We start from the raw sequence: 15,216 nt of genomic DNA on the forward strand, positions 1-15,216 counted from the left end.
AGGAGTTTGGCAGATGACTTCCAGTGTCTTGGCAAAAGATGAGCTAATAACTATTTCTCCCTACTTCACAACTATAAGTTACAATACAAATTTCCAAATAAGAAAACAAAAATCATAAATCCATGTCAAGTCAGATAGATGGCATTACAGGATGTAATATGACACTTTCTAAAACTGCATAATGCAAGTTCAAAAAATTTCCACTGAAAATTACATTGCATTGACATGCATTTTTAAAATGTCATTATTGGCGTTTCTAGAGAGCTGGCTTATTGTAGATTCACCTCTTTATAAAGACAATATGTCATTGGTAATTTGTTTCACTTTATAAGCTTTTCTCTTCTCTACCTGGAAAAATAATGTGAAAGTTAAAAAAAATAATAATACAATTCAAAGGCAAAACAGAAGTAGCAGGATCCTGTTGGGACAAACGGCAGCTGGCATTGCTATTCTCAACTGCTGCTGCCTCCACATATTCTTCCCACTTCCGTTAGAAGAATAGGTTGTACATGTAAGTGCTCATGGAGGAATACCACCCTGATTGATGAGACATTATGTGAATTTAATTTTCAGATCCACCAAACACTTCACAATACAAGGCAACCTGCAGTTTTCCAGATGATCAATTTCACTAGAAGCTGTAATAGCGTATGTCATGTAGAAAATATGCTCAAAGAAAGGTGTTTGTGCCATCTCCCATCTTCATGGAAGCCTGAGTTTGCAAGTCACTTTTAAATAGAGATTGATTCTGAGGCTTCTTGTAAAAAAAGATTGCATTTCCCAGGTAGTTATAAACTAACCCAATAGCCTAAGGATTATGTAAATGAGTACATAAAGATAAGGTCATTAATATTCGGAGTCAATAAGAGTTTTGTTTGTTTTTTATTAGTTTCAGGTGTGTAAAACAATGTGTACCTGAAGCTGAAGATGAATAAGAATAGTTTTAAGCAATGAAAATAAAATGGTGTTTTCATTAGTTTGGACTCAAATGTAAATGAAAGAAATTCAACACAAACTAGTGGTAAAATAGTCTGCCTTGATTCTGAAGAGTTGATGGAGTTGACTTCAGTCACAGATTGGATCCAAGTATTTACATAGAATCCTAAGAGCGCCATCTCCTTTTCTCTATTTCTAAGCTCTCCCTTACTTTAGTCATGTCTTCTGATATGGGTGCTTTCTGCGTGGCTTTAAAAATGACTCATGGCAACTTGAGGTTATAATACTCGCAATCCCAAAAGGAAAGAAATACTGCCAGTAGCCATAGAAATCATCTCAAATGGCTTTGATTGGTTTTGTTAGATTATTGACAGAGACTAATAAATTGCCTATCCCTGTAACCATTTTTACTTCCTCCTTAGAAACAGAACCTTAAAACTTAGGTGGACACATTGCTATCCAAAATAAGTCATCACATTTCCCAGCTTCTCTTGCAGATTGGTGTCATCATGTGATTAAGTTCTGACCATTAAAAAAATAAGCAGAAGTGTTATGTGGAACTTCCAAGACTGTTTAAAGGGAGTTTTCTGGAAGACAAGGGCCTTCTTCTTTTGTCTTTCTGCTCTTTCTCTTTCTGGCCTGAAAGGTGGGGGACTCAATTGCTAGTTGTCATCTTGTTCCATGAGGTGACTAAGAACAGTGAAAGCCATTATTTAGGATGGTGGAGCAGAATGATACAAACTCGGTTTCCTGAAGACAGTGCCTAGCTGCAGTACAGGGATTGTATTGTGGTTAGGCAATGTTCTCAGGAACTCAGATTTTTACCATGTTAAACATAAATAATCATTTATCAGGCTTAAGCCATAAAATCTTTGTTTTAGCATGAAAGACATGACTAGTATGGACCAATTGTATAGGAGAATAGCCCTCGGCCCTATCATATGGTCCTCTCCTGTAACAGGGGAGATATTGATCCAAGAGTAAAAGCTTCACCAGGTGTAGGGAATAGTGCTTCAAAAGCAAAAAAAAAAAAAAAAAATTCCAATAGCAATATCATATAAGTATGTGCCAGCAAATACTACCTGTCATAGAAAATAAGGAAGAAAATATGTACCCTTGTATCATTACTGTTGAAGAACCCATAACCAATCAAGCAGCTCTAGAACATTTGCAAATCAGCATATGTAGTATTTATTTACTAATGGTGCTAACAGAGACATCAGAGACATTGAGACGAATTTAGAGTGAGAGATCAGAATTGAATATAGTTCATTCAAAAAAGAAAAAAAAATGACTCGTACATAAAGAGATTAGGTTTGATAGTTAACAGTTGTTTCCTGCCTCCAAAAGAAGACAAGGTTTTCTACAAAAGAAGGTACTCCAATTTTAACTGCAGTTCTAACCCAATACTTTTGACTCATTAATGTTATAATCTGGAACTCAAGGAAATAAAGAGCTACCATAATGGAAGTTCCACTTTATTGTTATCATGGTTCTGTTGGTCTCAGTGTTTCTATGACTCAGTGTTTCTATTTACTTTTTTTTGTAACAAAAGTTGGTCTATGTTACCCAACTCTAACCATCATGTTTCCTGAAATGGAAGATAGAAAGTGGTGATTACAAAAGAATATTAGTAAGAACAAAACCACCATAATCCTAACATTTTTTTTAAGACACATTTATTCAATGTCATGATGAGACTATAGCATTTAACAATCAACAACATGGGTACAAAAAAAAAATCTAGGTTAAAATCTTTTGTACGAATGCTTTACACTTTTCATAGAACAGTAACTAAAATAACCTGTTATACAATTAGGCAGAAATAATATATAGCAATATAGTTCTTGAGTTTTCTTTTTTTTCTTATACACGTGAGTACTACCTAAAACATGTACCAGCTAGGCCCTGCCACCACTGTGCTTGGCTGAGTTCACAAATCTGTTGTAACCCATAGCTTCCTTGTCACTTCTCTGGCTCTCCTTTCCTGGTAAGCTTTGTTTCCTGGCAGTAATTAAAACCTTTTGCCACTGCCATAGCTGCTGCAGCCGCTGCTGCTGCTGGAACTACTATAGCCGCCTTGGTTTCCTGGTTTGGCAAAGTATCGGCCTTTACCACCATAGGGGCCAGAGCATCTGCCTCCAAAGTGTTCTCCTTTCATGGGTCCAAAATTTGAAGATTGATTGCTGTAATTACCAAATTAGCTTCTGCCATCTCCAAAATTGTTTCCATCATTACCAAATCCATTATAGCCATCCCCACTGCCACCATATCCTCACCACCACAGCTGCCACCAAAGCCACATCAACCACTGAAATTTCCTCAACTACCAAAGTTATCATTCCCACCAAAACCACCTCCTTGACCACCACCATAGTTTCCAGAACCACTTTGACGACTTTGGCTGGATGAAGCACTAGCCATCTCTTGCTTAGACAGGGCTTTTCTTACGTCACAGTTGTGGCCATTCACAGCATGATATTTCTGAATGACAATCTTGTCTATAGATTCACAGTCATCAAAAGTTACAAAAGTAAAGCCTCTCTTCTTGCCACTGCCTCTATCAATCATCATTTCAGTCACTTCAGTTTTCCCACACTGTTCAAAATCATCTCTTAGGTCAGTGGTTCTCAACCTGTGGGTCGCGACCCCTTTGGGGGTCGAACGACCCTTTCACAGGGGTCGCCTAAGACCATCGGAAAACAAAAAAGATATTTACATTATGATTCATAGCAGTAGCAAAATTGCAGTTATAGAGTAGCAACGAAAATAATTTTATGGTTGGGGGTCACCACAACATGAAGAACTGTATTAAGGGGTCGCGGCATTAGGAAGGTTGAGAACCGCTGTCCTAGGTGATGTGCCTCAGTGTCTTCTTTAATACCACAAAAAATCCTTTTCACAGTGAAGTGGGCACCAGGTCTTTGAGACTCTTCTCTTGAGACAGCCCTCTTTGGTTCCATACCTCTTCATCCATCTTGTGTGGCCTTGCCTTCATGGCTGTACCCACCGCCTCCACAATAGAATGAATACGTAATCAATCCAAAGTTTCTGGAGCTTGAGGTGTTTGGGTCTCTCATTATCACACAGTCTGTGAGCATTCACAAAAGGTTCCTCAGACTCTCATCAGTTGTTTCAAAGCTCAAACCTCCAATGAAGAGCTTCTGCAACTCTGGACTCTTTGGGAGTCTCTGGCTTAGCCATGAGGACAGTGGCAGGGAAGACAGGACTTTAATGATGCTTACTCAGCAGCATACACTGACAGAAAGCCCCGCATTTCTTAAACCCCAAGCTAAAGTCTTCTTAACGTTGCTCCAAAGTGATTTTAGGCATTATATTTTCAAATTGAAAGCTGAGTTCTGTAACCTCAAGATGTAAATTTCCCAAGCCATTTTCTTCTGATCAATAGTAGAATAAAATACATAGCAAATTTACAAGTGGTATTTCATTTTCTAAAGCAATAACCAAAATATTAAATAGTGAAACAGTACATAATTTAAATTTGGTGAGATAGCTATTGATTCACTAAAATATTATTTTTAGAATATTGAATATGTAAACACACATACACACATATACATATAAACATGTATGTGTATACACACAAACGCAATATAGGACTCATTTCACATATTAATTGAAGAATTGAGCATTTTCCTCAACAATATTATATGTTGATTTTGACCTATGCCACAGAGCTAACTAGAAAAAAAATGTGTTACGCATGAAAGACCTACATATAACATAGTTTAACTCTTAAACATTACCAGAAACATGTTAGCAGTATGCATTGATTTAGGATGTTCTCAGGAAAAAAACAATGCTATAGAAAGCCTAACGGTATCATTAATTCATAGATTAAAATAAAACCTTTGGCACCTCCAAAGAGTATCCAATTTTAGACAACACTATCATTTATATTCTGAATCACATATATTGTACCACCTTCAACTTTCAAAAGTATACATTTTAGAGGAAGCTAGGCCAACTCTATCTTTGTGTCAGAAAGACATGAGATAATGGGGATGAGATAAATTCATCTGATGTCATGGGGATTCCAATACTCTCAATACCACTTAATAATCACCCCTGAAATAAAGATAATTTCACATGAGGAAACTGAGACTCCACATGTCTAGGATGGAATGAATGGGTTCTAGCTTCAAATGACAAATAAAGAAATCTCTAGATAGATGATAGCTAGCTAGCTAGCTAGCTAGCTAGCTAGATAGATAGATATTATATATGAGTATCTATCTATCTATCTATCTATCTATATATATAGATAGATAGATATCCATATAAATAAAGAAATCTCTGGATTTCTTTCTACCTATCTATCTATCTACCTATCTATCTACATGCTATTGCTTATAGTTAGATTAGAGAATTTAAATTTTGAGGCCTAACTAATGTTGATTTTCAACCGGGAATTCTGTTCTGAAAATACCTGCACATTCAGGGACTAAATGAATAATACTTTTTCATGGTAAAATTATTTGGATTTTCCAAACCACTTGCAATTCTAATTATAAAGTCATTTTAATTAATATTAAAACAAGATATCCATATCTTAAGTGTTCACTTTGACGAGTTTTATCAATTTATACAGTACGTAACAAACACCCAAAACAAGATCCAGAACATTTCTATCCCCCAGAAAATTTCTTCACCTACCTTTTAGTCAATTCCCCTAACCTTTCTTTCACAACAACTATTTTTGATCGCCATAGATTATTTTTGCTTGTATTTAGATGTCACATGCTTAGATTCAAATAGTGCATACTCTTTTGCTTGTGAATTTTTTGTGTGCATAAAGTTTTAAGATATTTCCAAGTTGTTTGTTAAAAATTCATTACTTGTTGGTACTGAATAGTTTTCAACTGGAGAAATATATTCCAGTGCGGATTATTTTAGAAGTTGATTTATGCAAAAAGGTTCTACAGCCATTCTTGTAAAAAATTATTTTCTGAACATTTGTTTTCATTTTTCTTGAATGAAAACCTAGGTGTAAAACTGCTAACTCATAGAGTACATGTATGTCTATCTTTATAAGAAGCAGAATAGAAAGTGCCAGGTTCTCTATATTCTCATGAAAATTTAGTGTGGCCCTTTTGATTTGAGCAATTTTATTAGGTATGTAATGATATCTCTTTGTGGTTTGAAATGTATTACCTTGATGATTACTGTTTTTGAGAACCTTTATTTACCACTGAAATATCTTCTTTTGTGTATTATCTTTTCAAGTATTTGCTTCCTAATGTGTAAAGTATGTAGGAACTTTTATATATTCTGGATCTGAGTGCTTTCCCAGATATGCATGGTGAAAATATTTTTTAAATATTGATTGTGTATTCATTTTCTTAATGATATTTTTTAAAAGCATAAAAATTTTAATTTTGTTGAAGTCCAATTTACCAATTTTTCTTTTATTTTTTATTTTTTCTGTGTAGGCCTACTCCAAGATCATGGATTTTTTTCATAATTTAGAAGCTTTATATTATGTTTATGATCATCTTAGATTAATTTTTGTGTATAGAGTATGATGGGTTGAGATTTCTCTTTTTCATATGGATAGCCACTTGCTTTAGTAATATTTGCTTAAAAGGACTTTTACTTTTCCCATTAAACTAAGTTGGGGCGTTTATTGAAAATCCTTTGACTATATGTATATTTCTGTCTCCATTTTGTTTAATACTACACTCTTGTGATTAGTGTGTAGCATTATAGTAACTATTGACATCAGGTATTGTAAATTCTTCCACTTTGTTCTTTTTCAGTATTGGTCAATTATTCTAGATCCTTATTTCAATATAATTCTAGAATAACCTATTTCTTCAAAAATAACTTGCTGCAATTTTTGATAGGGTTTGCATTCTATATTTTAATTTAGAGAAAATGTTAACAATTCTGAGTTTTCTAATCTATGAACAGGATATATCACTGCATTTTCTTCGGCATTATTAATTCCCCCCGTCAATGTTTTATAATTTTCAGTAAGAAGATCTTACGGAGATTTCACGAGTTTAATTCCTGGTTATTTTCCATTTTCTTGATACCATTGTAAAAGTTTTGGATTTTTTTCTCTTAAGTTTCATTTCTGGTTATTGCTACTATATAGAAATACAGTTAAACATATATAATGACGGTGAACCCATGGTCTTCTGACATTCATATATTACTTCCAGGAATTTGTAGATTCCTTTGCATTCCTTTTGGTATGAAGAGAATCTTAAATCTCTCTTCTACCTCTATCTCCCAGTCCAGTTCCCCAGTTCTTGCTCCCAAAAGCATCACTGTCACCAGATTCTTTTATTTCTTTTCAGAAATATCCCATTCGTATATATACAAGCACCAATTACAGTTATAGTCAATACAATTTTACTCTGATGGTCCCTGATTCCACCTTTTTGGGATGCTCAAATGTATACTAGTATCTAAAGTTCATGTGAAAGCAATACACAAAGAAAACTAGTTTTCAAATACAGTTGTGTGCCACATGGTCAAGGACAGACCACTTATACAATGGTAGTCACATATTTATAATGGAGCTGAAAAATTCCTATTACCTATGACATCATAGGCATCATAATGTCACAGTGCAACATATTACTCATGTGTTTGTGGCAATGCTGGTTTAAATAAATGTACTGTGTTGCCAGTCATATAAGTGTGTAGCACATACAATTATGTACAGTATGTAATATTTGATAATGATAATAAAAAACTATAGTACTGGTTTATGTACTTATTATATTATACTTTTTATCATTATTTTAGAGTGTACTCTTTCTACTTATTAAAAAAAAGTAAAGTTTGCTGTAAAACAGTAAACCACGTTACAATGGCAGCAGCCTCATATATCTTATGTTTCCACATCTCTTAATTGCATCACTTTCTTTTTGCCTTGTATAGTTTTGTACAGTTATGTGCTATATAGGCTGCAGCATAGGAACTACATGCCATACCATATAGCCTAGGTGTGTAGTAGGCTAGTCCACCTAGGTTTTTGTAAGCACATTCTATGTATGATGTTTGCACAATAGCAAAATCATGCATGACTGTACTAAATTTGTTTTCTCCATATTTATAATAACAAAAAAAGAAATAATGCATTTCCAATGTTATGCAACAATACAAATTAATAGAAAATTCTACATATTATGAGCATTTTATATTAATTACTCCAGAGCATTATAATGTAGAATTATATATGTTCTGTTCTGTACTTCATTTTTTAGGCCAATGATTTTCAATCTTGGCTGTTCATTAGAATCACCAGGCTAGCTTAAATAATAACACTGATGTCTGGACTCCACCCCAGAGAGTCATATTTTATTAATGTGGGATGTAGACTGTGCAAGGGTTTTTATTTTTTTAAGTTCCCAGGTGATTTTAATGTATAGCCAATTTGAAAGCTACTGTTTTAGACCCTGCTCATTTTTTCTATTAAAATATTATATATATTTTATATATATATTTATTTATATCTCTTCAAGGGAGATTTTAAATACAGAACAAGTCTATATATAATAGTTTGTATAGTTTGTATTTGTAATTTTAATAAATAATTTTAATAAGTAATGTTATTTTAAAAATTTAAAATATGGAAACATAAAATCTGAATAACTTTACATAATGCAATTTTATCTTTCTGTGTTATGTTTCTGAATGCCCCAAATGAACATCTTAGGAATGAACTGTAGCCTGTTCTTGTTAAGAGATAAGTGCAGATTTCTTTCAAACACAAAATATGTTACAAATGTTTAAACACAGAAAAAATACAAATAGGATTCAAGGGGAAAAAATTCAAAAGCACTGATTTCATTGATACTCAGTACCTGTTGTTAGCCTTTTGTAGTCATGGAGAATTGCTTGGGGCTAGTGTTGCGATACTAGGTCCCATGATCTATTTGTCTGATCCAGTCAGATTTTTCTTACATTTTTATATTCTAAAATTTTAAAACAATATTTAAAAGTAATACAAGGAATACAGAAAACTAATGTTATACATAGATTAGTAATTTCAGAGGAGTTTGTTTTAATTGTTAAAATGAAATAACCGTATAAATAGTTTAGTACCAAACTTCATATTTTTAATGATCACTATTTAAATTCCAACCATTCTAACACATTTCTTGAATGTCTGAGATTTGCCCAATGCTATATTAGAACTTCTGCAGAGTTCAAGCCAATCTTAAAATCAAAAGTTAGGTATAACACAGGCAAAATGAATATATTACAAAACAGCACTCAACATATTGACACGCGTTTGGTTCTGGTTAATCATTAGCAGGCAGGCAGGTAGGCAGGAAGTATAGAAGGAAGGGGAGTGGAGGGAAATCGGGTTATCTATCTACCTATCTATCTATCTATCTATCTATCTATCTATCTATCCATCCATCCATCCATCCATCCATCCATCTACCTACCTATTTGGTAGAAAAGTGCATTTCAAGTCTATCATGAGAATGTCTACAGAAATATAAAATGTTTCTGGAGTGAGATCTAGATATAAATTCCTCCTTTGCCATTTAATATCTTTGTAATATGGAGAAATAAACTCTTTGAGATTTACATTTCTCATTTATTCAAATGTACGTAATAATACTTCCTAGGGATATTATAAAGATTGAATGTGATCATGTTTATGAAAATGCTTAGCTAGGGGGTGAGTTGGGATCTCATTCATTATTTAATTTTTGTAATTATACCTAAACCACTTTTGCTTTTATAATCCTATTTGAATCTGAATTTTATAAGATGCATGTTTATGTGTAGCAACCACCACCAAAGAAACTATTTTCTCTTCTAATTGATTTATTTTACTAGTCTGAATTGTTAAACACTTCACTGTTCATCTCTAAAATGGCTGAGAATAAGGAGTCAATCTAAGGGAAATATGAAAGGGAAATAAACATGTCCTAAATTGTATATTGACATGTATAGTTTTATTATTTTTATGTTATTAAATTTATACCATCTTGATGTTTCATACTCTTATTACTCAGTGTGTTTTATGGACCACGGACAATGTTATCACTAGAATTGTTAGAAGTCCAGATTTACTTGATTGCAATCTCCATTGTAGCAAAATTCCCAAGTGATTTATAAGTATGCACATTAAAGCTTCAGAAACACTGCTTTAGACTATATATAATTAGATACTACTCAGAGAAATTTAAACATATATGCCCTAAACCTTAAATAAATTATTATTGCATGCATTCTGATTTTGGCTTATATGGACAATCAGATTTGTTGTAAAGAGCACTAAATCAGGAGTAAAAGCACACTTTTAAAAAAATACTGTCTGTGCCTCTTACTGGTAGTGAAAATTCATCAAGTTTCAAAGCTTCTAAGAATCTCCATTTTCTCATTTATAAAGTGAAGAGATAGATAATACTTCTCCTGGTGCTCAGTGATATTGTTTAGAGGTTTAAGTGAGATGGCACTTTATTAATTATCAAGGTCTGTCCACATTATGCATTATAATAGTTTATGAATTTAGAGCATCTGCCTACAGGTAGAGCTTCTTAGGGAGGAAGAAAGATGACAACATCAGAGTTTCATTAAAAACCATGTATTTTTGCTGCTTTATAGCAGAAATAGAATGTAGCTTAAGGAGAAAGCGTCCTAAAGAGAAAGGTAGTTTTGGATAATCTTGTTGTTTTGTTTTGTTGATTGATTTGTGTTGACTTTGTGTGGGTGGTCCAGTCACTTGCTTTGTAATCAGCTTGTGATGAAAGAATGTCCAATAACATAAAACAAAACAGAAAGGTAAAATTTATTCAGTATTTGCCTTCAGTTTTTCTAGGAATGCTTCTCAGTTAGTAATTTAATTAAGGTCTAAGGAAATGTTATATGCCCCGGATTTGGCATGGCAATGAGGATATCATGAGGGATGTTTTCATGGAAGTCAATGGTGCAAACTCGGGTTCTTTCTATTACAGATAAAAAAACGTGTGGACCTCATGAATTCCAGTGTAAAAACAACAACTGTATTCCAGATCACTGGCGGTGTGATAGCCAAAATGACTGCAGCGATAATTCAGATGAAGAAAACTGTAGTAAGTAACTCTTTCGTAAGAATGTTAAGAGCTGACAGGCTATTCAATAGGCAGGATAGCAATTTTTAGTTCAGTAAAGGTATGAATATGAACCTATCCGCCCTGCAGCTCACATTTTTATACATATATTCACATTTGGACAAGAATATTCAGACTAAATTGACCTGAATCTCAAATGGTAGAATTATTGAAATGCTCATCCCAGGAGTTATTTTCTTACAGTTATCAGAATTGGTATGAAAGTATCATGAGGTTTAATGCAACCCATTAGTATGCAATGGAGGAAGCCCTTGATGCAAGCTCATACAAAGATCTGAATGATGTGGAGACAGTACAAAACATATCATTCTTTAATGCATGGTATTCATTCCATTTCAGTCTCAAATACTTTTATGCTGAAGATTCACCCATGAGCTTCTTTCAGTGAAATATCATTTATTCTCTCCGGAGTGGTGAACACCATATTTTTTCAGGATGCTTTCCTCTGAAAATATAATAACACTATTATCATTATCTGCCTCCTGCATTTTTATGTCATAAATTTAAGAAACAAAAATTATCCAACAAATTTATTTTCTAAAAAGTATGGGAGTATGTAAAATGGTGACGGTATCTCTATATTCTAGCACTGATTTCTGAATATATTTCTTGTCACTTTCTTACACTGCTGTTTAAACAAAGATATAAATATAATCATGTTTAAAATAAGATAATCAAATTGTATTTATTAAGTACAGTAAAACCTTTGATTGCGAGTAACTTGGTTTGCGAGAGTTCCTCAAGACGAGCAAACATTTCTAATACATTTTAACGTGGTAAAGGAGCGATGTCTTGCAATACGAGTAGTTTATTTCTGAACTGAATTATGCTCACAAACCAGGGTATTACTGTATTTATATTCTACTACTAAAAGGGATTTGATGATAACAGTAATGTCTGCTTTTATTAAATGGACTAAGAACCTTAATTTCATAAGAAATAGGAGATGAAATAGAAATTCTTATATTAAAGCATAATAATATAATATATAAAAGCATACAAGTAGTAGAGTCACCACCAAAATAAACCAGTTGGATACTCAGTTTGCAAAATATCAACTAATGTTTTGAATAACTTTCAAAACTTAATCGGACTAGTGTTTGAGAATCTGGTATATTAAGTATGAAATATCTGGATCATTATGATTATGGAATACTCTGAATATAGAAATCTTTATTATTCTCTCTTCACATAGATATCTCCCACTGATCATACTCTTTAGAATAGGAAAGGACATCACACAGAGTCATTAAAGAGTTCTAGATTCCATTAATCAGTAATTTTTAAAATGTTAAATAGCAAGTTCTCAGATTCTGTCCAGTGAAATAAAAGCCTAGTGGGGTAAGGGTGGTAGGAAAAGAAGAGTAAATACAAAAAAGAAGAAATTGTGCATATACTTTCTATTTAATTGATTTGTATTTCAGAGCTTAAATATACAGATAACTACTTAGGTTAATTTTGGGTACATTTAGTGCTAATTATCCATAAGATACCTGAGAGGAAATGCCCTTTGACTGAAGGATATTGAGAGCAAGAGAGGGTAGATAGGAGGGCAACACTGGAGACTTACATCTTGGAAAACAGTCTATTAAAGTGTTAATTGAAATTGTATGAGAAGTTAGGTTACTGCTATAATAAGAAAAGGAGAAAATGAAGGATCAAGATAGCCTGCTTCTGGGTCCGCTGAGGCTTCCTAAGTGGCTGAGTATCGTTTTGCTAACATCTAAAAGCCAGCCTTCGATGCAAGAAAGCCAGAAGGAACACTACCTCTCAAATGTCACCGCGGAAACTTTGTGATAAATCCTACAGAGCCCTTAAGAAAAAGCAAGCGAAGTGGTTGTAATATCAAGCTTTGCTGTAAAGTACTCAATTCTGTGTGGCTCTTTTTAGGTCCTATTCACTTTGAACTTGTGGCCTAAGATAATTAATATTCATGAATTTGCAGAGGAGAAATGACAGTGCCCAAGAACGAAGCATGTTAGAGTAGTGACATGGAAGAAAAGAAAGCATAGACAGAACAAGTATCAGAGTTGGGAACATGGGAAACCTGTGAGAATATGTAAGAGGGTCAAGGGATCAAGATAAAAAGTGGTGTTTGAAGATACCACCTTGAATAGTCCAGGAGAAATGAGAAGGTTTGAACATTGAAAATGCCAGCAGTTCTACGTAGACAAAAGCTAAGTCTGTGGAGAATGGAAAAGAGTACAATATATCAGTAGGGAGCACCAAGAGATTAGTCATGTAGACATCAGTCTTAGAAAAAATACTGTTACTGTATTAAAATGTTATCAAGATATTTTCAATTTTTTCTATCTACTGAAACTATTATAATTATATGTATATAAGTACAATGAAACTTATAAATCTACCTGTAGAATTACAATATACATATTGTAATTACAACTATATATAATATCACATAATTATGAATATAAGTATAATGTATAGAGAGATTACAACACTATACCCAAAATGGCACTGGCATATCATTATTATATTTTGTAAACATCATTAGTAAATGGTATGCATTTTGTTTCACATTTGGTGTTATTGTTACCTAATATTAAGTAGTGAAACATACGTAACAGAGATAGTAAATCAGCCTTACAGTTAAAAAGCAAAAGCAACATTTCTTTTTTACATAAGTGTATTTCATCACCATAGCCTCATTTATTTCTTTATCACATTTATCTTGAGCTCCTATTTAAGTATCTGGAGATGGTCAAGGGAGTAGGGCTATGCCCCAGAGCCTAGCACACTGCCTCACTCTTATTTATAATATTAACAGTGTATTTTTAAAATCACGTCTGGACTTCTTTGTTTATGAATCTGATCTAATGAATTTACTTTTTAAATTGTGTTGGAAACACTCCAGGCACAGATATGGGAATAGTTTAAATAGTAGTGGAGCAATTAACTGCCAGCTATGTTTTAAATTTAATATGCTTTGTACTTTTTTACATTTACATGGGATAATTAATCCACTGTTACTTCATTATCATCTGCTGATCATTTCCCTTATTAAATGTTCATCAGGAATGCTTTGCTTTAGCAATGATTTCTGCTCTTAAAAACAAGAAAATGTCATTATTGTTGGAGTTATTTTGTAATCTAGATCAAACGTTTGGAAATATTTGAGAAATCTCAACATCTATATGATCTTTTTCAGCAATGAATATAATATATATGGCATGTATCTCTTCCAAGTAATTGATGTGCAAAAATGTTTCTTCACATCTTTGCATTATTAAGAACTAACAATCCAATAGTTTAAAAGTACCAAATAATTTGATCAACTAGTTTAAGGTTTATGTAGCGGGAAAAGCTGTGTCTGCTTTCTTTGAATTTCTAATACTTTCACACTGAATTTATATCAGATTATTTGTATAGCCTGTCAGTTATAGTAATTGTATTCTAAAAATTCTCCTCAGATGCTTACACCCACATTCATATAACTTTTGAACTTATCACTAAGGGTTTATAATAATATACTCATTAGAGTAATTGGAGTCTGTAAACCTTTCTGCTATGCCACAAACAGTATGGCTTTGAAAGTCACATTTATTTTCTGAACTGTTTTTTGGATTTTGTGCAAGATAGCTTCCAAAGCTCTTTTTAATTCTGAAACTATGTTTTTGACTTCTGTAGAATCAAGGAAGTGACTAGTCCATATGAAGGTGGACAAAATGGCTTTCATAGGGAGGGACAAAAGAAAAGTGATTCTCTTATTATTATTCTCTTATTATTAAGTGAAATAGACATTGCTAGCCATGTGCCTTGGACAAGTGTCTTGACTTCTCAGGGATTTAATGTTAATCTCTCTGATCTGTGAGAACTTATTACTTCCTCAGTAATATGGGAAGCAGTAACATGGCTTAGTAGTAAGAAGTTTAGGCTCTGGTACCAGGTCATCTATGTTCAAATTCAATACCAGTTTTAATGCTTGCTGGGTGATTTAGAGTAAGTTCCTTATTCTCTCTGTGCCTCAATTTACTCATCTGAAAAAGGCCCCAATAATAACATCTACTTTATAGAGTAGTTAGTATAGATGAGTCAATTGAATTACTTAGTATTAACTTCAACTAGGGCCTAACAACAAATAAGCAATCAGTAGCTGGTAGTAATTGTTATTGTTATAATTAGTAATATTGATAAAGTTGTTTCTTAAGAT

At 33.2% G+C, this 15,216-nt stretch overlaps 1 protein-coding gene across 1 annotated transcript in view; it reads left to right on the top strand.

Moving 5' to 3' along the window:
* LOC109376551 (low-density lipoprotein receptor-related protein 1B-like) overlaps positions 1-15,216 on the top strand; it is a gene marked incomplete at its 5' end in the record, with an annotated part of 229,966 nt that overhangs the window by 60,587 nt on the left and 154,163 nt on the right. The window contains one exon of the mRNA XM_019632528.1: positions 10,890-11,006. Within this exon, the coding sequence (XP_019488073.1) occupies positions 10,890-11,006 (117 nt within the window). The remainder of the gene's footprint in view (positions 1-10,889; positions 11,007-15,216) is intronic.

The sequence above is a fragment of the Hipposideros armiger genome, unplaced genomic scaffold (genome assembly GCF_001890085.2).
Source record: "Hipposideros armiger isolate ML-2016 unplaced genomic scaffold, ASM189008v1 scaffold_1150, whole genome shotgun sequence".
NCBI lineage: Eukaryota > Metazoa > Chordata > Mammalia > Chiroptera > Hipposideridae > Hipposideros > Hipposideros armiger.